General features: G+C 41.3%; 1 protein-coding gene and 2 long non-coding RNA genes across 5 annotated transcripts in view; 2 read left to right on the forward strand and 1 right to left on the reverse strand.

Moving 5' to 3' along the window:
• LOC134165175 (uncharacterized) lies at positions 1-26,514 on the forward strand. Of its 3 annotated transcripts, XR_009965417.1 has the most exons (5): positions 1-1,334; positions 2,127-2,313; positions 14,338-14,479; positions 21,245-21,367; positions 25,732-26,196. It is a non-coding gene; the product is annotated as an uncharacterized LOC134165175 (long non-coding RNA). The 3 variants fall into 3 exon arrangements; XR_009965419.1 differs by lacking the exon at positions 14,338-14,479; XR_009965418.1 differs by lacking the exons at positions 14,338-14,479; positions 21,245-21,367; positions 25,732-26,196 and adding an exon at positions 26,433-26,514.
• Positions 1-27,191, forward strand: part of LOC134165183 (uncharacterized) — a 498,306-nt gene that overhangs the window by 145,336 nt on the left and 325,779 nt on the right. The window lies entirely within an intron of this gene.
• Positions 3,158-7,242, reverse strand: LOC134165174 (interferon alpha-inducible protein 27, mitochondrial-like). Its single transcript, XM_062621687.1, has 3 exons — positions 7,053-7,242; positions 4,242-4,388; positions 3,158-3,339 (listed from the first exon to the last, which is right to left on the reverse strand). The coding sequence occupies exons 1-3, from the start codon at positions 7,198-7,200 to the stop codon at positions 3,311-3,313; spliced, it is 324 nt and encodes a 107-aa protein (XP_062477671.1). The 5' UTR covers positions 7,201-7,242; the 3' UTR covers positions 3,158-3,310.

Raw genomic sequence — 27,191 nt, forward strand, 5'->3', positions numbered from 1 at the left:
GTTAAGTGAATTCTAATGCAGCAGAGGATGCTCCCTGCTCAGTAAAGCTATCTAGGTTAATTCTCAACACATCAAGATCTGAAGATGAGAAAAATAATCCAAATTGGAAACACCAGAACCACAGGAGTGCTGAAAAGTGAAATGATACATGGTTAGGTATCCTTGCTTTAGTTTGAATTGCTTTTCCTTCTTTTAGGCATAAATACCTTTTGTCAGCTTTCGCTAACGATAGTCATTTTTTAACAAGACAAAGCCACTTGAGGTCAAGGATTTAAAGTTGAAACACAGTTTTAAATCTTCCCGCTTTGCAGGTAAGTAAGAAACAAAGTCTTTAATTGTCATGACATGGTCACACATAATTTCTCATAATACAGCTTCAGTTTACAGAACTGTTTGTCTAGTGAGTTATGTATGTGCTTGACTTTTTTTACTACTTCTTGTCATTCTTTCATTAGTTTCATTAGTATGACTCACCTTAGCACCATCAGTGCTAAAACAGGGGTTTGGATGGTGGGAATCTAGGTCCTTGCTGTTCTCTGTGAATACACCTTGGCACTCGCACATGGGGGAATCTCTGAATGGGAAAAATCCAGCATAGACTTTCTTATTCTACCTCATGCCGGTGTTAACTAAGGGCATAGAAGGGAATAAAGATGTGCTGGTAGATCACAGTTATACTTTAGAAGTCACAGGCTGCTGCATTAGTCCTTGGAAGGAAAGTATAGGATGGCTTAATTAAAGCCTTGCATTCATCCAGACTTGAAGACCAGTGAACTTCTGAGTCCACCAAAGCTATGCCAAATATCCAGAGTTTCAATGCTTTTATTTTTATTATGCTGGGTGGACAAAGCTGCAAAAGCAGAACCGTCGATGATCTGTAAAGTCAATAAAGACAGGATGCAGCTTTCCTTTGCCCTTTACTTGCCCATACCCTTTAACCTGTAGTAAATGGACATAAAATGCTGTCTAGTCAAAATCACATTGCTTTATGCTGATCTTATGCTCCCTCCCTGCTGTGTAAAGAGATGGCAGAACTGTGATGAAACTGCCATAAGCAAGGATCATTAAGTGCCTTATAGAAATTTAGCTGTGCTCCTGGGCATTTAAGCAGCTTTCTCTACCTATGCCCCATCAGCTGTTTGGCAAAGCTGCCACAGTCTTTTTTAGAGGTGCTATGAGGTCATGAGGCAAAGTCCAAGCCAGCAAGATGTTCCACCACAGCTCTTGCAGAGCATGCGCCAAGGCAGGAGAGGAAGGTAACAGCACCCTGTTGATGTCCTGCAGCAGTTGTAAGGTTGCTGCCTTGGAAGGGATCAAGGATGACTATGGAGCAGGTTTGAAAGTGAGAGGGCAAGTGGGTTGCTTAGCTGGAGGCTAATTCAGTGGGAAAGGAAGGCATGTTATAAGGAGGGACAACCACAACAGGAGAACCAGATAGAAACTTCATCAGAGTAAAACCGTCAGCCTCCCGCTGCCTTCCCTTTTCAGGGGCTGGTGACATTGGTTTCCAGATCCTGTCGTTTGTGTTTTGCCTAACCTTTTGCTTTGTGCTTAATGGTGACTGGGGCACATGTGAAAATCATTGTTACTGAGCTCTGGAGAAGTCCTAGAGGAGAGCAGAGACAAACTGGAAGAAAAACTTCTATTTCAACATAGAGGAAAAGAATCTCAACTGGGAGAGTGGTGAAACTTTTGAACAGGTTGCCTAGAGAAGCTACGACATCCGTTTCCTTCAACAGTTTCAAAGCCTGACCAGACAAAGCCTTGAGAAAATGAGTCTAACATTAAGGCTAACCCTGCTTTGAGCAGAATGTTGGACTAGAGAACTGCTCCTATTCTCCTCACACCATGGTCTCTTTGAAACGGAATCTTTCTATGATTTTATAACTTCAGCTCCTGATTACATTTAAGCATTTGCCTGAGATACCACCTTGTGAGGACAGCAGCTCCATCCCATGAAATCGAGACTTTGTTTTTCAATCGCTTGTTAATACTTTGCATGGCACAGCAAGTGAAGATAAATTTCTGCACCTCTTCCTCCATGCTGGCGCTCCTCCTCTCATTAAATAATTCCCTGTAACTTTGCTGCAACTGGAGGCAGATGCTGACTTCTCATGTCCTTTCAGGCAGGTGTCTAAGCAGGAGGGAAAAGAACGTATCTGGGAGTATAAGGTGCACGTGTACAAACAAGTCTCTCAGCCATGAAGAGATGCAGCTGAGATGGGAATGTTCAATCTGGGTGACAGAGGCTGCTGGAGAAAATCACTGACTGCAGCACCATAAACCCAGTGCTTCTTAACTTCTGGCCTGAAGGTATGAGATTCTCTCCTTCTGTCTTGGGGTGAGGAAAAGGAAGGAGAAGCTGCACAGTGTGGTTTTGTTAGAAATACAAAGGGAGGAAGGTGGTAGGGGAGGGAGGATGAGGAGTCAGAAAGACAGGAATAAGATAGAAGTGTGGGGGAGAACGTATGTGGGAATTTGCATAGGGAATGGACAGCATTATGCATGTTTGGTGAAACATCATTGTATGAGTACATATGAAGGAAACAAGTCTGGCATGTGGGGAAAAGCAAAAAGCTGCAGCAGTGACACCTATTCCAGAGAAGATGGCTCTTTTCCTTATCTGTTCTCAGGTATCGTAAGAAGTTTAGAGGAGTAATTTTTGTCTAGCTGTGACAAAGCTGCCACCTCTCAATAAGCAAACAGGGGCTTTAAACTAAATTAATGTGAAAGGGACCTTAGAAATAGTAGAGGGATAAAAATGTCAGTTGCATCTCTAAGGTATGAGATTTATTGAGACCTCTTCTAGTTTGCTTATGTGTATTCTTAATTAAATAGGATTTAAGTTGATAGCCCGTTAGAAGTACATCCAAAGGGAACTGCTGGATGCCCCTTACGGAGTGTTTCTGTGCTTCTCTCTCACAACAGAGCGACTTTTGCACTCTGATCACTTTTTGTAAAATAAAGCAAGCTACCTGTAATTGGAGAGTCCAGTGTTGCTAAGCCCAGGATTTTAGTAAGACACCCGTGCATTCCAAAGCACCTTAGCGTCCACTTATCGGCTTGTGTTCATTATGTGCCCGTGCTTCAGAGAATGTTTAATCAAGGAAGAAACTGCCCCTCATCCCTGTCCCCACTAGTTTAATCCAAGAATCCGCCATTTTAATATACTTTATTTGCGCATGTGTAAAAGGCTTTGCCTTTCATGCTGTGACGGGGAAAGCAAAGAAGGGGAGGAGCTGTCAGATAACTGCTGGTAAAGGATGAACTGCTTGCAGAGCTTACTTCTGGACTAATGTTTTTCTTCTATTCAGCGTCTTCCTCCTTTGCCACCCATTGCTAAAGACAAATACAAACAAACATGGGAGAACAACTTAAAGCAAAGTTGCAGCGCAGGGAAACACAGAATATCTGAGCATTGGTTACAAACATTTCCAGGTCAGAGACCAAAGGGTCTGTGTTACACTTTGAAAAACATTTGTGAAATTCATAACTTCAGTCCTGTCTCCAGTTCTCTTGCAACCCCCACAGGATCCCACCACCATAATTAGCATCCTTACTGGTGCATACAGGTACAGACTAAGCCTCCTCATACCTTGGTTTGATTTAACTAGGTGTGGGTTGCATTAACGTGGCCGGGTGATGAGGAAAACTTGTGTCGTTCTCTGCTTTGAGCTAGTAAGTGCAGATTAGTCTGCATTTACTAGCTCAAAAAGCGTCTGCTTTTGACCCACTGAATTTCCTTTAAAGGAAAGAAAGCTAAACTGTTCTAAAAGGCCACAAGAAGTGGACTTTACGATTACCAGCTGTCAGTCTGATAACTCCATTCTCATGTTTAATTATGTCATCCCACTGTTTCGTATGTTCAAGTGTGAAGCTCTTGGTTTGGTCCTGCAGTTGTGTTTGAAATTAGAAGTTAATGAACTTCCATGGTGTTGCTGATGAAAGCACAACCTAAACTTCCATGGGACTTCTTTCTATCACTACTTGTTTCAGATTTCTGTCTCTGCAATCTACCCATATCTTTGCAACCTTGTGGCATAGCTATTTCCCTTGGTTCCCTAGTTTCAGCTTCCCACCAAGTATAAAGCAGTAAACAGGAGAAACCTTGCTTCAAGTACAATGCGGTCACTTCTCTTATGTACAACCCTTCATCTAGTAAATGTACACTTGAGCTGAAATACTGCTGACTTCTCAGAAGTCATCTGCTAATCATCTGTATGAGGAGGACTCTCACTCACAGATGGATTGGACAGTGGAAGTTGTACCACCCCGGGGAGTTCCACCTCCATGAGAGCTGGCCTCCTTGGACATCATCTGGGAGGCCTGGGATGCAGGGGAGATGCCACTGCTGGTAAAACCTGATGAATGGGTTGAGCCTCTGGCACCTAGAACAGATACAAAGGAGATGTTACTGACTGGAAGGAACCTTATGGCGTAATTATGAACTACTAACAAGGCTAACAAATGTACCAAAAGTCAAGGAGACTGCTGGTTACTTGCTGATGACTGGTTCCATCAGGATACTGCTTTTTAGCTGCCACCTTGGGGAAAGGATATGTGCAGTGTTTTGTGGATAGTTCCAGAACACAAAGAAAACCTTCAACTCTTGCGCAGACTGTTTTTCATAGATCGCCAAAACAGTTTCAGCACAGTTTGTCTCTGCTGAGGAGCTACCTGAGGACAGTGGGACAAATTCCTACAGGAACTAAGGGTTGTTGCAGACTTCACTGCTTACTGCTCCAGGTGAAAGATATGTTCCTTTCACTTCACTTTCCATAGCATAAACCTGTATATAATAGATACCTGTAAAATTCAAACACTGTGGTGGCTAGTGAACAATTTCTCTATATATCTTCCTTCTCAGTAAAAATAAGCCCGAAGTATTCCACTGCAATTTCTTCTCCTGGGAGAGGAGTAAAGCATTAGTGATGACAAATGTTAGTGATAATGCTTAAAGCATTCCTGGAGAATGCTCAAATATTTTGGTGATGAGCTTGTTATAATATCATCTGTAAAGTGATACTGAACAATACTCATGCCCTGCTGCAGAATCAGCCGCTCCTTCGAGCGTGTTTGCTCTGGGGGGAGGAATGGTTACAGTCTGAACGAAAAGGTTAAGAAGATGTGTTTGAAGAGTGAGAGATTTCAGCGAGCACCTGCGGAAATGAAATCAGGCCCTTTTAGCTCTCAATCAGTCAAAGAACGTGTGGCAAGCTCTCCTGCTGCAGGGAGCCAAAGCTCACACCTGTCTTGGCAACATTACAGAGCCAGCATTTTTCACATGGATAAAAGCTCTTTTGGAGTATCTCCTGTAGGCATGGCTAAGGTTTCCTTGAGTCATGCAGATTTCTCTTCACCAAAATAGTGGGTTTCATTAAAGTGCACAGTTGGTACAGACATTGCAAGAATCAAACTAGGTGGTTTTAAATGTTTACTTTGCTTATCTATCTCTCTCATAAAGATACTCAGCATATCCCAGCATATGGAGGGAAAAAAGTCTTCAATCTTTTAGTCTGGAAACTACAACTTCATGTTTTCAGTGGCATCACCACTGAAGAGTTTGCCACTGACTGTGTACTGCTCCAGGCAAGACTGTGCAGGTGACTCTGTGTATGACTAGATTAAGTAACTGGCATCTCCTGTGTACCAGGATTTCTGCTGCTAATGTAGCATGGTGCTAGAGAGCATCTCTCAAGCTCTCTCAGTTCTCCTCCTCTCCTGATTCTCTCTCATCTTCTGTTCCTCTGCTGCTACTATCCCTTCATCTCTTTGCTATTAAATATTAAATAAACACTGTATTCAGTAACCTAAACTGAACGATCAAGCCATACAGGATAAAAATTAAAACATGCCTCACAGGAGTCACGTGCAATATCTCTCTGAAGTGATTCAATGTCGTTTAATCCCTCTCTGTCTGGGGGGCCACACACTATGAATAATATTGCAGTGTGAAACATACCTTAAAAAAATAATTTACTTTCTCTTAATTAAGTTTATCACATTTTTTACTGTTAAAAGGTGCCCCAAATCTGGACCCTGCCCAGCTCACCCAGCCAAACACCCATTTTACGTCTGGAAGATTTCAGCTCCATCCTTCAGTAGACTTCCAGCTGCTTACTACGAAAAGAATTGACCAGATCATGACCAACATGGCAGAGAACCCCACCTATAACCAGCCTGCTGGTTAGTGTACTCCTGACATGTGGGAGATATGGGTCCAAGACCCCTAAGGGAGAAAGTGTTTGGAAGCCTTTATCCAAGTCAGCATGCTAACTACTGTACTGCTGGGTAAAGCAGGACTGTATGGGTCACTGTTTTCTGTGGAGTGATGCCTTCTTAGAGATGACTGCTGAATCAGGTCACACAGGCAAGACTGGCAGGGAGAATATGTCATGCATCAATCCCATGGGATCTGGGGTTAAACAGGTGCCAAGCTGCTTAGGGTCATCAGGTCAGGGATTGCTCTGTGCATGCAACAGAAAAGCAAGCAGGGCTAGCTCATGTGAAAGCCAGCTATGCCTAGTTTTAGTACTTATATACAGGATGTCAAGAATGTGTATATATTCCCTTCATGAATTCAGCTCTTGCACTGCAGCTAATTTTCCTCTGCTATAGTGTCTGCATAACATTTTATGGGTTCTCCCTGTATGGATGTATATGAGTAAAGAGCAAGGGAAATCTGATAATTTATATGAAATATAAGTACACAGATCATGTTCTTGCATAAGTGTATTGTTGCTTACTGCTATCACGAATTCCCATATTATTGATGATTCCTAGCAGAATGAAGAGAAAGCACAAACTTCAAACAAAACACTGCCCTGCATCTCATAGGCATGTGTATATTCGTGCATATGTACCTATACAGAAAATACTCTTCATAGCATCCCACTCGTAACACACAGTTCAATATAGAAATTGTTTGTCTTCAGTGCAATATGGAAGGTAGGAGAGAAGAGATTACTTGCCAAGCTTATTTTCAGGTACAAAAACCTCTTTGTCCTTATGCAGTAAACCACAAAACCACACACACACAAAATGACTCATACCCATTTCCTGGAGAGTAGAGGTAGGGCCTCCAGAGCGCACGCCTCCCCCAGAAGCTTTTGCTTCATTGGACATCATTGATGAAGCAAGCGAGCCTCTTGTGATCCCGGAGGGAGAGAAACCAGCGTTGCGGACATTTTGGTCAGACATTTCTCTTTCTGGTGGTGTGGAATCCACTGAAGCACTGAGAGGCTCAGCCAGCTTTTTTATACACTGTCTAGGTCACAGCAGAGAAATGAAACTGCTGCCACCATCAGAAAGAAACGAAAACAAAACTTACCCTCACCCATGAAATGAAACTGAACCTTATGAAAATGCCTTTTTAGGCACCCTCACAGCGTGAGGGTGAAATTTAGGCAAACCAGCTGATTTCCTCTTATGATACTAAAACAAATTAGTAGCATGATGAATCATTGATCGGCAGCCATTGTGGCTGAGAATTTTGCTTCTTCATTCTTTTGCTTTGCACCCTATTGTGCTGAATTGCACCTGTAGAAGCTAGCCCTTCGTTTTAAGAATTAATACAGCCCTGGGTAAAGGCAATAGGAAAAAAGGCAGCAAAGTGGTGGTCATGCAGAAACTGCAACTCGAGTTTGTTATAGCACCCTGAGTTCAGCTGTGGTACAGCTGCCCCTGGAAAAAAAGGTTTGCAGAGAGCTGGAAATCAGAACTCCATTAACAATGGATGGTTGAAATTAATTTCTTTGTGGAAGGAACTGTTAGGGGCCCTTGCATCGTACAAGCAGACTGACACAGATGTTTTATTCTCCCCCATGATAAAGCAGAGCCTCTGTCTTTAATGAACAGGCCTTTGCAAATGGCACACACTCCTTTATCACAGTTTTTCTAAGCCAATAATTTAAATAAGGCTATAGACTCCATAGGTCTCCTCCCTTAAGTCAAGAGGAATATCTGGTTAGGTCAGACTACCACAAGGATGGCTCTTGAAGTGGAAATATACAAAATGAAAATAGAGCATTTTCAGAGTTCTATAATATCTATATCTTGTACATGGTGGGTTATAGAGCTAAGGACACAAAGCCCATTCCTTTCTTCTTATATGTGCTATTTATCTAAGCAGTGGGATATCTGGCCCATATACCCCTGAGCAGTCCTGCTCTTTTAACCCTTTCAGTCATTTTTTCTTTAATTCATATATGTTAGTTTTCTGTAATTCTGAAGCGTGTAATTTTTCTTTTCTGTTTTGCTTCTGTATTATGATGAATCTTTATCCCCATGAATTCCTAGGTCTCTCATTTATGATTTTAAATTACTTAATGTTACAAAATATCTACAGTTGCAGCTTAAATGCAAGCAAAATTCCATATAAGAATATGACAGTTAGTGCTGTAGGCACACTTCAAAGTGGCAAAAAAGACAAAAAATGTCACTTTCTTTTTATATATTACTACAGATCCCTCTTTTAAAACTGCTAAAATCTTTTGGTGCTTTGTTAATGCAAGTTATTTAATACAGCCCATCAGGAATGATTATAAAGTCTGGCAAAGCCACAGATAATGAAAGCTTCACAGACCTGCAGAGACTTTGTATGTGATGACCTTTCACTCCATCCTAAAACACAATTCATAATGGATACACACAAAGTTGTTTAACTAAAATTACTTAAAATTAGACAAAATTGAAGTTTTATTGCAAGCAAAGTGCCTCAAGGCATTTCACAATTGTCAGAGACATCTGTGGATAAGCAGTGAAAGGAGACATTAATAGTAGTATCATAAAACCAAGAAGAAACCCAATCTAATAAGGAGAGGGAAGTCACTGAAGAGATTCAAGGGAAGCCTTTGTTTACAACTGTGCCATGGACCTTGACTTTAAAATCTGCCAAGTGGCTGCAGTGAGTTGGATGAAGAATGTGTGAATAGTCACAGAGGACACAGTGCTAAAACCAGCTGAGCTCTCCCTACTTTCATGCTCTTGTTACTGTAGTGACATGGCAAATAACAGTTATGGGGAAGTTCTGACCTAGAAGGGGTTTGCATTTACTTGTTTTCAGCTTACTATGAAACCCCAACAATCTCTTGTGTGAAAATGAAGGAAACCAAGGTCAATCTCTTGTACCTTGTCAGGGCTGAGCCTGCTATTAGGTCTTAATAGCCCTGGACAGACCCTGGCAGACTGAAACTGCTTCTGGCTTGACCTTGGACTTGCCTTATCACTACAAACTTTCCTGATGATTTGGACTCTCGGTTCAACCTCTGGGTTTGCTGGGCTCACCTTGCTCATGATGGTGTAACAGGGCCTTCCTGTGCTCCAGTTTAAGCATACCAAATGTCAACTCTGAATTGGGATTAGGAACAAGAATTTAGTCCCTGAGCCTGCAGCTTCCAGAGGTCCTCTCCCTCCACCGATTCACCCAGAAAGATATGCTTCTTCTCTCCTCTGCTGGCTCTGTGAAATGTCACCTAGCATTTTTGCTTTGTTTTACTGGCATTTCTGGTTAGAAAGTGTGACTTCCAAGGTGTTAGGTGAGTGTAGTTGATACCCAGCTGAGTTTACAGAGAGCTTGGCACAGGAGCACTAAGGCAGTTCTAAGTCTTTGTGGACCGCTTGTCAGAAATCCAAGCAGTGATAATTTAAGAGACAAACTGATGCAAGTTCTAGTTCAAGTATGGAAGGAAACAGAAATACACTGAGCCTGACATTAAAACAGTCACAGTGGGAATAATTTCCCTGTCCCAGAAGGTAAAAATCTGAGGAAAGGAGACAGGTCTTGTAAGCTGTAAAAAAAACCACCCAGTGGCACTTCTAAGCCTCAGAGAACAGAGAGTCAAAGCCATGAATACCAAGAGTACAACTGCCTTTATTTTCAGTGTCACTACAATTTCAGTAGCCTTAGGTGCTGAAGCATTTATACATATAGTCTGATTTTTATACATAGGCTGATTTTTAACTCTCTGAGTGTCAGGTTTCATCCTTCAGTGCCAAAGATCATGTGCTGTCCAGACTTTGAAAGGAACTGGTAAACAGAGGCTTGGTTGGAAATGATCTGAAAATCCGGGCCATGGGCATCCTTCCATTCTTCAGTTAATAAAAAAAAGAAGAGGAAAGCATGCTAAGCTGAAATCACAAACACATCCAGATGTGCATGAAGCTCTTCTGTATTTTGCTCAGGAATGACCTTACTCTCTTGTGCCTGTGGATATATAAACTGCTGTGTCTCTTCAGTATGTTTTCCTTGAAATTCTCACTAGTGTGCCACTTAAGAGGTATTTTCCTCATAGTGAAGCTGGGCAGCTGATCACAGACATTAATCTCTGTATAGCCTCCTTCTGGTAGTCACCCTTCTTATTCCAATAACATGTTCATTGAAGTCACTTTTTCATAAATATTTTCCCATAAACCTCTGTTTCAAAAGAGATTATTCAAACAGCTTTTAAACAATTGCTCTTTTGAAGGGTCTAATTGAAGGAAATAAACCTGTAGAGAATCTCACTGAAGCAAAGACCTTCAGCATCCAAGATTATCTATCTGCCACCCTGTGACCTGTTTCCTTCACACTACTTTTTAATTTTTGTAGCAATTATAGTGTATATGGATAATACCTATTAGCATATTTATGGTCATTGCTTCATATTTATTGTCTGCACAACTCATTAATCTTCATCTAGTGTGTGAGGCTGACAGCTCAATCTATTTTGCAATCTCTGGGCAGCAGCCATATCCAAAAAGCTTTTGTTTCCTTGTAAATAAACTGTGTTCAGGACCAGAGGACAATGGTACATCACACAGTGATTGACACAAGCCATGGCTGCTAATCAAAAGTAGATTTTATTACCAGCTGAGTCAAGTGCATTATGGGGCCATTGTTCTAGTGCTGTCAGGGCAAGAGCATACGTAGTCAGTCACCTTCTCAAGATAGGTTGATTGTTCTCCAAGATTAGACAGAGTTGCCTTATTATCCATCCCAGACAACAAGGCATCTCACCCAAACAGACGCTTTTACAGAAACTGCCTGTACATTGAATTGATTTGAATTGCTAATGCATAATCTGTCCAGCACAGATGTGCAATGAATATTTGGATGTTGTTTTGCATGTCAGTTGAGAAGGCTGAATGATGAGGTGATGATCGTTCAGTGATGGGTACTGGACATTTGCCAACAATTGAGTTTGAGCACTTTCCCTGACAGTAATCAGATCAGCTTCCAAAACGTCTTTTCTTCAATTCACTGACAATTTATGTTAGAAGATAATGCAACACTCTCACAGTTAACACAGTTGGCAGCAATTTGCATTTTTTTCATATAATTAAATTTTTCATTTCACCCAAGAAGAGATATATATACAAGCCGCATATGACATACATATTCCAAGACACCTCCAAAGTAACCCCACTTGAATAAGAGGCCATCTTGGGAAGTCCAAAATGTTGAAACTCTCCATAATACAGATGGCATTAGTTTCATTAGTTATAAAGCTGCATTTTCTGTGAAAAAAATACGAACCTCGTTATCAAGCTGTATTAGGTAAGGTCTCCAAAAAAAGCATAATTAATATAATAAGCTTTTAATATAGGACCATGGTCATGCTTACAGTAGGTGAGCAAACACAGTGTTGTGACCGAAAATATTTCAGTCTCTGTCAGGGTTGCATAAAATGGGATCAGAAATGGACCACACAAGGCTGATACTATGACATCATGGAACTGATAGGAGCTCACACAATGACATCACATGATTCACATGAATGGGAAAGAGGCCTTTATGTAGTCATAATCACAGAATAACATAGAATGACCCCGGAGGTCATTCGGTTCAGACAGGGACTTACCATGTTATTCACTCAGAGACCTGCTTAGTTGAGTTCTAAGTATCCCCAAGGATGAAGATTTCACAAGCTCTCTGGTCAACTTGCTCCAGTATTTGACCACTCTTATAGTGACATTTTTTCCCCTGTATACCTAGTCAGAATTCTGCAAGTTATGTCTGTTGTCCTTTCTCTGTGCATGTCTGAAGAGCTTCTCCATCTTCTTTATATCCCTTATTATTTCAGACCTAAAAGGCAGAGTTAAAACCCTACCTTTAGGACGTAAGTAGTTAAAGAGATATTGATAGCTTAGAAAATCAGGGGCTCATGGGGACACTTCTGATACTAATTAAATTTTACCTTCTAACTTTAGGTATGTGTCTAGTGTATCTTTAATCATACAGTGAAATATGTTCCCTTAGAAATAAATAATAATGCTTCTCAAAAACTTCTAAAGGTCTTTTCAGAATATACATTAATTAATGCAGGGTTGTTATAAAGGGAAGAATCACTTCCTTTAACTAGCTGGTTTTCCTACTAGTTAAACTTATTATAGCTAGGAAAAGAGTGGGAAGTGTTTGAGCCAAAAGTTTCACAACCAAGGTCAGAAAGAAGTTGACAGATAAGTTTTATTTTTCCACATATCAGCCTTGCTCAGGGTTAGGCTAAGCGGATCTCATTTCGATTTTTATTATTAATTTCATCTGTCAAAAGCAAGTCATCATTATCCCTGCATTACAGATGAAACAAATCACAGACTTGCAGTGGGGGCTTTTTGGGAGGAAGAAAATTCCAATTTTGGATGCTTTAATTTGGTGTGCTATTAGAAATGGAACTAGAGACATTAACACCTGTACACACTGCATAATTGTAATATCAGCTGAAATTCAATGGATTTTCCAGCTAGAAATCCAGAAACAAAGCCTTTGAATAAGTGGCCTGAGAAGACTAAGTTTAGACCTTGAACAGAATTAGATGGCAAAATCTTGCCAGATGTCCATTTCATACATATGGATTCCAGCCTGTACGCTTCAGAGCCCCTGTAGCTGGATTCTACCTCACACTGGCACATCTGCTTTTGACCTTAATACTATGTTGGTGAGCATAGTCAGTCTTAACGTTGTCGTTTATGTCAGGATTTTGCTCTGTAATCCAAACATATCAGATGAGGCCCTCCTCAGAAGAGATTCTGCAAATGAGCTAGCAGTCCTGCCTTGAATGCTCAAGGTTAGAGGATTCACCCAGATCAAGACTCAGCCCTTTGAGAGCTCAGCCATGGTGTCACATTCCCCTTTGTTCTCTATCTCCAAGGAAGTCTTCATTATTTCATTGGGCATCCCACTGATCCTTCCCTATCCTGAGATGTCACGCTTTTGCAACATGGATATGGAAGCCTGGGCATCGTTCTCAGGGCTGTTAATTGATGCTGCAAGTAGAGTGGTACTTGAAAGATTTCATGGAATAGCCAGTGCTTAATGTTCTTAGTGAAGTAATCTTTTAACCCAAAGACATGTAACACAAGCCATTATTCCTGTATTGAAGGATCCTCTCCTTAGGGCTAAAAGTCTTATTTCCCAAAGCATGGAAAGTTACTTCACCTGCCAAATAAATGTCAGCAGTCTAGTCTTTGCTTTTTCGAGTCCTCAAATGGAGGTAAAGATAAAGACGAATTGTTCCTTTACATATTATTCTGTAACAGAAACACATAGATAAGTGGTAAAACTGTGTCACCTGCTGAGCAGAAGTTCCAGTTTATCTCGAGGTTGCAGTCTTCCCATGTATGGTTATATTAACAAAACCTCAGAATACAGGAATACAGACTACTGTAGACTGTAGGGAGGAACAGGGTATTAATTAGTTTATGCAGTCTTCAAGTTGTCTAGACATGAGGGAAAATTGTAAGTCTTTCTGGAACCTAAGGAGCAGATTCATGAAGGTAGACAAAATACATAAGCCACTAATGGGTTTTACCTCTCCCTTAAGAGAATATGATGCCATTCTTTTTAATTTTTTTTTTTTTTCCTGGAAAAACATGGTGAAAACAAAAATAAAATGTGAAGGAAGTGAATTAATGCTCCAAGTGTTATTTTTAGCAATATTGAGCTCCTACTGCTATTCAAATGTAATCATAATTGCTGGTTTAATAAGGGCATTTCAAAATACACCATATACGAACATTAAGTAAGCATACATAAGTAAGCTTAGGAACCTTTTCTAGTCCATAGGCATCACCTGGGGAAGTTTATGTCACAGAATGTGCTCCAGGGTAAGTGCTGAGCAGTTTAGAACAGCCCAGGTCACTCAGGGCAGGGAACCTGCCCTCACTCCTCCCTCAGCCAGGGAATCTGACCCAGCAGATGCTGCTACCACAGGTTTGGAGGATCCAGTTCCACACAGAAGCAGCTGTCAGAAAAAGAGGCTGTGATGCCTACCATCTGTAGTCTGAGACAGAGGACATGAGTTCAGTGGTGGTCTCTGCTATGTGGGTTGTCAGCTCTTTTCCTCATCTCCTATACTGCAGCTTCTGCATCCAAGGAGTGCACTCTAATCACACGTCCAAGGGACCTAAGCAAAGTTGTGTTTTCAGAAATTAAAGGGCGAGCCTTGTCAGAAGACAGAAGCTGAACAGAGACAGCTTAAAACATATGGTCCTCTCCTTGCCTGTAAGTTGAGGATTGGTATTTTCCTATTTCCAGGAGATTTCTGAGGCCGCATGCATTATGCTACTCAAGCATTATGGTAATAAGCACAGTATAAACATTTAATATAGATAAAGAGGTTTCAAATGCTAATACAAGTGAGTATCTATGAAAGCATAAGTGCTGGAAATGTTTTTTATGGATGCTTTGAAAAGCAATTAACAATAAAGTGGCCAATCTGTTACACGGAAAACAAGGGTTCTAAAGACCAGATGGCCTGATTTACTTCTCAGCTCCAGCTGCAATAGGTTTCAGGCCATTCTTACGAAGGACTGAGAGGTTTCCTTGGAAGAACAGTAAGAGTGGCTGGTTCTTTTAGACTCTTCCAGGCCCTAACAGCCTGTTTCAATGAGGAGAAACCCCTCGTTTTATGTTTCTTGGTAAGTATTTACATCTGAAGGATGTTTGGATTTGTCATTAGTCTTTTCTGATTTGAGAAGGCAGGCTACATGTTTGTATGAATTCTGCTGTTATGCTGGAGATTGAGTGCCGTCTGGTTGAAGCTGGTGAGTCTTCTTACTGTCATTGTTACAAAGAAATCTGACACAGCATCCGAGAAATCATAGTGGGTAGACAATTGTAGCAGCATATGTAAGGATGAAGTACAGTGAGAAAAGCACACAGCAAAAGCCCTCCCTGGAAATATCATGGAGCATGTCCTCTTTGCATCCATACTTAAGCATGTGATGGCTGAGAAAGAAATCAGTAATACCCAACACAGAGTTGTCAAGGGCATATTGTCCATAGCCAGCCTGACTGCCCTCTGTGTCAGAGCGCCTGGTATACCAAGGGCTGTGGAAGCTTTCGTAACAGAAAGAAAATAAAACATCTCAAAGAAAGATGCTTGCAGAGAAGTTTGTAACTGTAAACAAAAGAAACAGCTTCCTCACCTCTACAGGATTTAGGGAAACAGTATGACCACGAAAGCTTGTCCTGGTTTCGACAAGGCTGCACATGGATAGATGCCTTGAAGCAACAATGCCTTCAGCAATTAGCCTACTTTTATTATGAGAAAGGTGCCTGTAAGCTTCTGAACATCACCAATTTATGACAACACAATGCAAGCCTTAAGAAAAGGTTCATTGAATAGATCTGAATCCTTGTGGCTATTTCTTAAATGGAAAAGAAAGTGCTTTCCTATTTATAATGCTAAAGCTGCTGGGTAAGACATAGTGAAAGACTTAAATTAAATGTCAAATCATGAGGTACTAACAATAAGTAATGGAGAGATTTCTGTTGCCTTTGGTGGCTGCAGATAAGCCACTGGATAAACTATTTACTGCAGGTAGGGTGAGCAGTCCTAGATGGATCATTCTGTCCTAGATGGTTCAGCTATGTGTTTTACTTGAATGAGCGAGCAGACTGGTGCGAGCCTGTGCTAATAACATCTGAGAGCCTTTATGATCTCAGGCTCTTTCTATACTTTCTATACCAAAGCTTCAAGAGCAATGCTCCCTCATCTCTTCTCCTTATTCAGTAGAGACCCATCTAGTGTACTAGCCTTCCCTACATCATGTGTAACCTGTGGTGTGGCAGCATGCTTTGCAGATGGATGTGCTTTCTGCAGGATGTCTAGTAGGAACGGATATTGATCCATGATCCAGCAGGAAATTAACAGAGGGAATACGAGATGACAGGGTGCTGCACATGGGCACATGGCACCAGTGTGTGTAAAAGTGTTAATATGGAGCTGGTATTCCTTTATCAGGTCTCTCAAACTCTTTCCCTCTTGTGCAATTCCACCTTATTGATTCAGAACCCATTTACTTCAGTCTTACAGTATTCTCTCTTGCCTCAACCACTTCTTCTCCTCTCCAAAAGTCCCCAGACATGTGTGAGGCAGTCATAGGCTGCAGAACTTGGATTCTGTCATTCAGGCCTGCTCTGTAGAGCACTACAGCAATGTCTGGAATTAGCAGCAGAGGCTGCTGCGGGTATGGCTCACCCATACATACAATCCCAAAGGCTGATATATCCGGAAGGAAACAAGTGAGAGAGTTCCATGAGGAAATCCATGCAGGAGCAAAGGGAGGTTCATTAGCAAAAGAGTTGCCGAACTTTCTGTCCAGTTTGCCATTTGTGCACATCTCCTGAGCCTGCTCTGACAGAACAAATGGACAGGCTCACCCCAAATTGTTCTATTGCCCTGAGACAAGTCTGATAATCCATGCTGGATGGAGCCTGTTCTGAGGAAGGCTGTTCCTTGTCTGGGGTAGCTGTCAGAGCTTAGACATATGGTGAAACCTTTCTTGGGAAAGAGTGATGGAGCAGAAGGCAACTTTCACCTTTATATAAGGAGGACATGGAAGAGGAAAAGCGCATGGACAGAGGAAAAGGCACGACACGCACTCTTGTGCAACACTTGTTACTTCCAGAGAAATAACTGCAGTCCTTCCAGGTCATGGTGGTTCTGCTTTCTGAGACTGTCTCCCACACTCCCTCAGACACACTAAGTTTGCAGACCTGGTGCCTGTCATAGCACCTGGTCTAAGTCGGGGCGATGGGAGCTGTCAGAAGGCACTATTCTGGCAAAAGAAAAATAGTCTGTAGGAGCTGATTAGTTGCAAGAGATCACAATATCCCCCAGTGAATGCTTATTACATGACTGCAAGGGGGAAGAAGCTGCTGCAAATTTCCCCCTGTTCATACCTGAACACCATGATCTAGTGATACCTGAAACTGTTTCTTCCCACTTTATGCCCAGGTCCGCTCTTATTGGTCTATTTGATTAAGACACTGGTGTGTGATGAGAGCTTTGGAAAAAGGGAATGAGAGATGTGGTGCCCTCTGAAGAAAATAATTTAACAAGTCAACACAAGTGGCTGCTTCTTGAGCTCAAGAATTAGCACACAAACTCCAGTCCTGATGGCAGACCATCCAGTAACTCTTTATTCCCCACAGCAGAGTGGTATTTAGAAAGGTGTCCCAGTGGGAAAGCCATGTCAAGTTCAGTTTAAATATCAGCAACTATTCTAAAGGAGAGCTTGAACTGGACACGCTTGTAAAGTGCCAATGAAGCTGATGAGAGGAGTAAGTGCCATGGGGAAAAAGGAGGAAAAAATGTGTAGTATTTGCTGGCTTTTCTTAAGTACAGAGGAATAGGACTTGAAATCTTATTTGTTCATTAAGATTTTGACACTTGTCAGTTCCTGCCATGGTTATGTCACAACTCATGTGAAAGTGAGCATCATCAGCTTAAATGAGATGTCATCTGAAAGTCTATGGGTAACTTTCTGGCTGTAGGCCCACCTCCATCCATTTCTCTTGCTCTCTGCCTCTCTCAGAGTTGCAATAGTCTTTGCAATCGGCAAAGGGAATCTGTTACTGGGGGAATACGTTGCAAACAACATGCAAAGGGGGAAAACTATTTTTATTCTTCCTGTCCCTACGCACCAAGATGAGCACCAAGTACAGTATGATGGGCAATTTGGGGGAGGTGAGAGTTTAAAGTCAGAACTTAGTTACTTTGCTCAGCTTGTAAAGATGTGCTGTGACTCTGGCAAAGCACCTTAGGAATCAACTGCTTGCCCTTTTGTGCATTAATTCTCAGCAGCACAGTCCTAGGGTGAACTTTGAGCCTAGAATCACTATGGTGGATGTAACACATATGAAAAAGAAACTCTTATCTTGAAACCCACTGTGGGAGTCTGTCAGACTCAGGTCCTGCCTGAGTTCTGTTTAATGCTCTTAAAGATGTTTAACTCACTGAAACTACAGCCTTTGTTATTTGTTCTAATCAACTTTCTATTGCCATTGTAAATGGCCTTGCTCTTTGCCTGGGTGAGAGAATTTGATATAAAAGGGTTCTAAAGAAGGAAGAGGAAAACTAGATGAATCCTGCAGGCAAAAGAGAAGAGATTCAAATTAAGTTGTAAAAGGAGTTGATCTTCCTGCCTGTTTATCATCTGCTTATTATCCAGAGGAGTTTCCATCCAGGCAGCTGCAACACTGCAGTCTCAGAGTACCAGGAACCTTTTTTAACACGTTCATACCATGGTCATTGGAAAAAGTCTCACAGATCCTAGTGTCTTGTAGATTTAATCTTTCTTTCAGTCTTCTATATAGCTTTCACATACTCGTAAGAGCATCTCAGTGCCACATACAATTATATGCAGCATTAATCACAACAGGTAGCAACCTCTGCTCCTTCCACATGGTGACCATGCAGTCCAGTCTAGGATGAAACTGAGATGAGGAGAACAGTTTACTGAGTATTTTGTAATAAGAAGGTGCCTCTTGTATCATAGTGGTAAAGTGATAAAGAGATGGAGGAAATGAAACATGATAAAAGCAAACAGTGAGTGTATTGCATGTAGGAGAGAGAGAGAGCAAACACAAGATATTGATGCCAATATAATCACTACTTATTACAGTGTGAAACTGGACTTGAGGTGTAACTGCTCATAGCACGATACAGCTTGGGTTTAGTGTGTTTTTTCCTTTCTTCTGAAGCACTCTTCAGCAGGCACAAAACACTTAAATTGTTGCTTGCACATGAAGATTATTTCACGGTTGGCACCCCGAAGTGATATTATATCCGGTTCTAGACAAGGATACCAAGGATATTACTTTATCCACCTGAGTTCATAAGAAGGTCTTCTATAAAATATTTTCTTAAATAAGAATATATTTATCTACTTGGAATTTAGGGAAAGAGGCTGTTCCTTCCTCCAGTTCATTAAAATAAATCAAATACATGTACATGCATATATAAATTCTGATTCCTATTACTGTGAAGAAAATTATGTGTAATTTCTTGTATATCCATACTCACTGCTGTTGCTCCAAATTTGCTCTTTAAGAAATGAGTGTGGTTAGGGCCTATTTTATGTCTGATGGAGAAAAATGCCTTTTCACAGAATCACAGAATCCCAAGGGTTGGCAGGGACCTCAAAAGATCATCTAGTCCAACCCTCCTGCAAGAGCAGGGTAACCTAGAGTACATCACACAGGAACTTGTCCAGGCGGGCCTTGAATATCTCCAACGTAGGAGACTCCACAACCCCCCTGGGCAACCTGTTCCAGTGCTCTGTCACTCTCACAGTAAAGAAATTTTTCCTGATGTTCACATGGAACCTCCTATGCTCCAGTTTACACCCATTGCCCTTTGTCCTGTCACTGGACATCACTGAAAAAAACCTAGCTCCATCATCCTGACATATTTGTAAACATCCATCACCCTTTACATATTTGTAAACATTGATGAGGTCACCCCTCAGCCTCCTCCAAGCTAAAGAGTCCCAGCTCCCTCAGCCTCTCCTCATAAGAGAGATGTTCCATTCCCTTAATCATCTTTGTGGCTCTGCGCTGGACTCTTTCAAGCAATTCCCTGTCCTTCTTGAACTGTGGGGCCCAGAACTGGACACAATATTCCAGATGCAGCCTCACCAAGGCAGAGTAGAGGGGGAGGAGAACCTCTCTTGACCTACTAACCACACCCTTTCTAATGCACCCTAGGATGCCATTGGCCTTCTTGGCCACAAGGGCACATTGCTGGCTCATGGTCATCCTCCTATCCACCAGGACCCCCAGGTCCCTTTCCCCTTCACTACTGTCCAGCAGGTCAGCCCCCAACCTGTACTGGTACATGGGGTTGTTCTTCCCCAGATGCAAGACTCTACACTTGCCCTTGTTGAATTTCATCAAGTTCCTCTCCGCCCAACTCTCCAGCCTGTCCAGGTCTCGCTGAATGGCAACACAGCCCTCTGGTGTGTCAGCCACTCCTCCCAGTTTAGTATTGTCAGCAAACTTGCTGAGGGTACACTCAGTTCCCTCATCCAGGTCGTTGATGAAAATATTAAACAGCTCTGGTCCCAGCACTGACCCTCAAGGGACTCCACTAGTCACAGACCTCCAGCTAGATTCTGCCCCATTGACCACAACTCTCTGCCTTCTTCCTTCCAACCAGTTCTTGACCCACCTCACTACCTGATCATCAAGCCCACACTTCCTTAGCTTATCTATGAGGATGCTGTGGGAGACAGTATCAAATGCCTTACTGAAATCAAGAAAAACCACATCTACCTCTCTACCATCATCCATCCACCTAGTTACTTCCTCATAGAAGGCTGTAAGGTTGGTCAAACATGACTTCCCCTTGGTAAAGCCATGTTGGCTGCTCTTAATGACCTTGATATGTCTACAGATGGTGTCAAGAATAAGTTGTTCCATCACCTTTCCAGGGATGGAGGTAAAGCTGACCGGTCTGTAATTACCCGGGTCCTCCTTCTTGCCCTTCTTATAGACCGGCGTGACATTTCCCATCCTCCAATCCTCAGGCACCTCTCCTGTTTCCCACGACTTACCAAAGATGATGGAGAGTGGCCCAGCAATGACCTCTGCCAGCTCCCTCAGCACCCGCGGGTGTATTCCATCCGGACCCATCGATTTACAGATGTCCAGATTGCTTAACTGATCCCTAACCCAATCCTCATCTACCAAAGAAAACTCCTCCTTTATCCTGACTTCTTCTGGGGCTATAGGAATCTGGGTCCCCCGGGGAGAGTCTGCAGGAGTAAAGACAGAGGCAAAGAAGACATTCAACACCTCTGAGGAGACTGGTTCAAAAAAACCTGCCTTTGTTATGATTGCATGTAGAAATCTTCATTTCTCCCAAGTCTCATTTTGAAGAAGATCCTGGCACAGAGTGTTTTATTTTAGGCCTTTGAATATCTTTCTAATCCTTTTTATTCACTATTTATTTTAATACTGTGATTGCTTTGTATTCAGTGGATCTGCTTCTTCAGAATGGATCCTTCTTCAAAATTTACTGCTCTTCTACTTACAGTGGTCTCAGGATTCACTTTCTCTTGACCTTCCGTATGAATTGGCAGAACAATGAATCATTTCTTGGTAAGTGCAAGATCTGGAGCATATGAGACAGTCTCCTTTGCTCATCTACAGAATTTTGCTTTAAAATACTTTTGGGGATAATATTCATGCTTGGACCCAAACAAAAATCAAGGAATCTACAAATGTAGGTATCAGCTTCTTTGCACCTTAAAGGAAGGAATGTTAATGCTTAATTATTCCTATGGGACGGATGCATGTTCTCTAATCCTTCTGGACTGACGTCTATTAAATCTTTTTAAATCCACCTCTATAGTCCTTGCTGAGGTGCTTTCTTTGAGATGACCACAGCTGGTATTTTTTCAAATTGTCTTTTAGAGAACCCGTTCACCTGCATGAGTCAGAGTTTGTGTTGCCTGATTTTAGTTAAATGGGTACGTAATCACAATCTCTTTCTTTTGTCAAATACGGATGTTTTCAGATCTGCAGGGTTAGATTACCATGTTAGACTAATGGCAAGTGCCCTTACTCACTGCAGAGAATATTTTAAATTGAATCCTAATTAGTAACTGTTTCAGCCTCTAGAAATGTAGCCTCATGAATAACCCCATAACGCCCAATTTCTAAGAACTGACTTCCCTTTAAGAATATATAGGCAGAAAGTAAACTTACATCAGCAATTTAATCACTGTGGGGGACAGCTTGGACTGGGCCTTTCCCATTTAAAAGGTCAGATCTCCACAGTGGGCTTGTATATATACAAAGTATTTAGAGATGTGAGCATCCCAGATTATTTATGAAATACAGTAGGAATGCAAGCTGGGGAATTTTACCCTGTCACCTGTCATGAACTTTCATATAGCTTCAGCGATCAAAAATTCATAGATGAAGTTTCGTGATACTGTTCACTTTATTCACAGTATGTCACAGATTGGTAGCTTAATTTAAAAGTGCCAATTCCTTGTCTTGCATTCATGCTGAAGTGTTAGAAGAATATTTCTATGCAGAAAATTAGATGCTGCTGGAATAGGTGACAAAGCACGCTCTCCTTTAACTATTATTAAAACAGACACTAGCACTGGATGAATTAAACATCCCCTTTCAGCAGAACTCTTTTGGTGTATTGCTGTTTATGACAATGCATAGATTTTCTACGGGACAGGAACACTTTCAGGAAGGGAGTTCTCTATTTTTATGTCCTTAAGCGCTGCATGTGCTTTATGGGTGCCTTCTTGATCCATTTTTCCATGTTTTGGGATACTTAAGGATAAAGCTTCTGCCCAAGAACAGAAGAGGCCTGAATATGCATCAAAAATCAGATTGTATTTATATTCTGTTTTCAGCAGTGCCTGAAAGCAGATGCTTATATCTAGCATTATTTGCATGTTACCTAATTCAGTTTCCAGCTCCTAAGCACCAATTGTTGATGGACTTTCTAAGCAGTGACTGTATTTGGAGCATCAATTTTAAATCGACCTATTTGTCAACCCATTTTTTAAACCTATTTTTTGGCTTTTAGTGTTATTTTAGCACTAAGAAGAATAGTTCTCATAATGTAACTGTGCTGAGAGGAAGAAGACTTTATGGGTTTTTTTTACTCTGCAGTAAGCCTGTAGAACTTGCAGTCTAGTGCTACTGTTAAACACGTGTCATCATGCAAAGGAGAAAGCAGCATAATCAACAGAAACAGGGAAAAAAAAGGACAACTGTATTTTCCTATCTAGTGTTTCTTTTTTTTGCTGCTAGGTATCTGCAAAGCACAAGTTTAACACCGAAGCATGACATTGTGCTTGCTACATGTAAAGGTGCGGAACAGGTTGAAACCTGGGAAGCAGTAGAAAATAACCACCATTCATACAGTGATACCCAGTGGGTCCCTCAGAGGCTTTCTTCACATTTTGTTCCCATGCTTCAAGCAGGAATAAATAGTCCTGTTTGTTAGTACCACTTCCAGATCCTAGTTTCAGACCACTGGGACTTCTCACAGCGTCAGAATATAGCCATTGTAGATAAATGGAATTAACTGATTGCTCAATAGCTGTGGACAGTGCACATGGAAAGGTTTTTTTTTTAAAGTCACTAGACAGCTCCTCCCAAGCCAGTCAGACCCCAGCCTGTATCGCTGCTTGGGATTATTCTACCCAAAAGTGCAGGGTCTATATTTATCTTTGATATCTTCAGTTCTTGTTGGCTCCATCTTCCAGACTGCCCAGACTTCTGTCTGTGATGGTTCTACTTTCCAGTATATATATATATATCTCCCCCCAGCCTGCTGTTATGTGCAAACTTTGTGGTGGCAATTTCAATACCACCGTCCAGATTGTTGACAAAGATGTTGAATACTATTGGACCCAACAGTGACTTCTGAGGTACTCCACTCATATTCTCTGGCCAGAGCCCATCCTCTCGCTCAAAGCAGGGTCAGCTACAAGATTTGATCAGGCTGCTCAAGGCTTTATAGAGTCAGGTCCTGAAAACCTCCAAAGATGGAGACTGTGCTCCCTATCTGGGCAGCTGGTTTCATGGCTTATCTGTTCTCATGGTGACCAGAAGTTTTTCCTAATATCTAATCGGAACCTTCCTTGATTTGATAGAGTTGGAACTAGATGATCTTAAGGTCCTTTCCAACCCTATTATATGATTCTATGATTCTACGATACATGCCCTTTGGCTCTTGTCATCCTGTGAAGCACTAGGGTGAAGAGCCTTGCTCCTTTCCAGTAACCCCTTACAAGAACTGGAAGGCTGATAGTAACAAGCCTACTTCCCTCAGCCTCTCCTCACAGGTCACGTGCTACTCTTTGACCAGGTTCTTTTACATATTCCATGCATGAAGAATTTAATGTTTAACAACAAGCCCACTGTTTTTTAAAGTTATCTATGTTACACAGGATTTTCATCTATCAGAGTGATACAGCAACGTCCTTAAATCACAACTCAAGTACATATTATTCTTGGGAGAGTTTTGCAACTGTAATGTGCAGTTGAGTCACAATACAAATGTGATTCTATTACTAATCTCTATAATATATTCACCATAATGAACATGGGTGTTTCCACCCTCTGGGAAGGAACATGTGGGTTGAAAGCCACTCAAGCTTGTATATCTCTTCCGAGTTCTTCCTGTTTGCTGTTTGCATTTTATACTCTATATTGGGCTGACCCATGCTGGTATATTTCCATTCTTTTTTATTAACTTGGGGACCAACAGCTACACAGATAGCTCCTTCACCCAGCTGATACAGCCATTTGCCTAGAGCTGGTTCCCTTTCTGTTGAGGTAAGTTCACAGCTGCGCAACAGCTATGCTTGGCAACTCCCACATTCTGACATCTCCAGGGCTGTCTGGCTCACCTTGCCTGAATACTGTGGGATGCCCACCGCGTTATTACACAGTGGTCCTGGTTCCCCGGCCCTTAGTAACCAAATGGCCCTTGCTGCTCCCTGACCGTCTAACTCTATCCTGACTGGATCTGCACAGGTAGTGAGAAACAAGAGAAAGGATTGAGTGAAGGGAAACTGATATAGGTAGGGATTGAGGTGGCTCTGGACTTCTTCCTGGCCTATATGAGTGCTGGTTCCTCCACTAGCACCCAAGATAGCTTCATTGTCTCTGACTGCTGATAAGCCCCCTCTAGAACATGAGGCATCTTCATTCATCTGCTGCATTACCTGTGCTGCCCCGGTGGGAGCTTTCTTTGGACCTCTCTCACCTTAGTGAGGGTCAAATGTCCTGCTAGGCTTCAGTCACTAGGTCCCTCTGAGCAGTCCTTTGCCACGTTAGTGTTCTTGGGCTTTACGTGATTAAGAAAAGGGTTTTTTTAAAGGGTGAAGGAGGCAAACAGGTCTGTCTCATGGTTCAGGTGCCAGAAGAAGGGTGCCAATGAGAGATATATCTCTGACAGGTTTTGTTCTTCTGTATTTCTTTGTACTCTTGTCCTGCACTCCTACAGGAGCTGATGGTCGGATCTCTTCCGGCAATTAATCATTACTAGGTTTGCTTGTTATTTCACATAGCACCTCATTCTGCTGTAGTTTTATTTACAGGGCTAATCCTAGGTGAGGATCAAGATTAAAGAAGAGTAAATCAGAGAAGGTGTGATGCTCCTGTGATTTGTTTTGCACACTTGCAAATACTTAGAGATGCAACTAAGAATTTTGCTTGTGAATAACTGAAGAGGGCTTCTCAACGTGTTGTCTTTTACAAATCCTGCTATACAGGAATTCTGTATATAATTGTGAGGGGAAAAGTTCATTAAAGTATGATATGTGCCTGCAGTTGTAGTGTAGGTCATTTGAAGGCTAATTTCCCAGCGACTGATTGTCTTGCATAAGGGTTTTAAAACTTGTTCCCTTTATCCATGTAAAGCAACTCCAACTGATTTCAATTTTCGTTTCCTCAATCGTTACATTTTTCTTCTCTTTCAGTGCACAGGAATTGGAGTCATAAAGATACCATAACGTTAATAGATTTGTTTCAGAGTTCATGAGGTCAAACTTGTTGGTCTTCTCATATGACTAACAGCGTAAAAATCTGGAATCGCCTCAGTTTATCTCGGGCATAAAAAGACTGCCACTGAAGAACTGCACATCAATAAATCACCTCTGATTTATTTCTTATTGGGTAACATGTTCTAATTTCTCCATAAAAGCAGATAAAGGTAACTCTAATTAAAATGTCTATTTCTTTCTCTACTATTTGTGTTAACATTCATGCTATTGCATATACTCCTTTCATAATACTATAATTTTTCAGTATTCTACAGTTACTGTTTAATTTAAAATACCCCTGCGATATTAACTGTATAATAAATTACAATTCAAAATATATCTGCCATTTCATCCATGAGGAAGAATAATAAAGCCATAATAAAAAGGAATCAAGTTTAGCAATATGATCATGTAGCATGAGGTTTTTATAGACTCTCTGTGAATTGTAAAATCTATAAATTTGTTATATTGTGTAAAATTGTAAAAAATAGTAATGAAGGGGTGAGGGGAGGAAAAAAAACAGCATTACCAGGCAGGTTTAACCCTGAAATTGGTGGCTTTTCCATTGTTTTTTTAATAATTTGAAAAGAGCATACAGATTATGCGTACGAAATTGTGGCTTTTCTTATTTACTACAGGTACTAAAGGTAAATTGAAGACAGAACACTGTGGGTTTCCACTTTCCAGCCCACAGTATTTGTAAGTGAAGAAACTCTAAAACCTCATCACCTCTCTGCCTTCCTTTGTTCACACCAGTACATACTCTATCCTTATTTGTCCAAAAGCTTTAAACAACTTCTTTATTTGGCTTTTTTTCATGTATCTGGTTGCAATCGAAGGTAGAAGGATGTGCAAACATGGGGAGGATAGGACATGAATTCCTCCTTGCAACCATTTTCTTCTTGTTGCGTCATCCTTCACACTACACTGGTGGGATATAAATTCAAAACCTTCATTTTCTTGTAGGCTAATGATAATTTATTTAATTGTACTAGTCCAATACTTAATATTTCTTTGGACAGCAGACTGCACAAGGCATTTGTGATTTGATTTAAATAAAACACACTTAAATAAATTTTTATTTAAATAATGGAGAGAGGAGGAAAGATATACACAAAGAATATGGATTTCTGAACCAGGTTCAGAACAGGTACAAATAATTATTGCTTTAGAAACCTGTCATTTTGGAAGCTCAACACTGGTGAGCCTGTTTTCTTGTATTGCGGTGGTCTAGACACAGCACAACAAAACGTACTTGATATCCCCTACATCTTGCTGATGTGTAAAATTTGGGGGCACTTGTCATCCCATGATGGAGGTGCTTCTCTTTAATTGTGTGGGTCTCTAAAACAGTAGTGAAAGGGCAGCTGTGATCGCCCCACAACTGCTCCAAATCA

The sequence above is a fragment of the Pezoporus occidentalis genome, unplaced genomic scaffold (assembly GCF_034315485.1).
Source record: "Pezoporus occidentalis ecotype Australia unplaced genomic scaffold, CSIRO_AGI_Poc_V1 ctg231, whole genome shotgun sequence".
NCBI lineage: Eukaryota > Metazoa > Chordata > Aves > Psittaciformes > Psittacidae > Pezoporus > Pezoporus occidentalis.

Bases quoted from the DNA above. Each gene is read 5' to 3' on its own strand.
- LOC134165174 (XM_062621687.1), bottom strand. From the start codon at position 7,200: ATGTCTGACCAAAATGTCCGCAACGCTGGTTTCTCTCCCTCCGGGATC. The intron at 4,389-7,052 runs GTATGAGTCATT...TATCTGTTCTAG, and splicing joins CTCTACTCTCCAGGAAATGG to GTGCCAGAGGCTCAACCCAT. The intron at 3,340-4,241 runs GTGAGTGAGAGT...ATTTGTCTTTAG, and splicing joins TTCCACTGTCCAATCCATCT to CAATGGGTGGCAAAGGAGGA.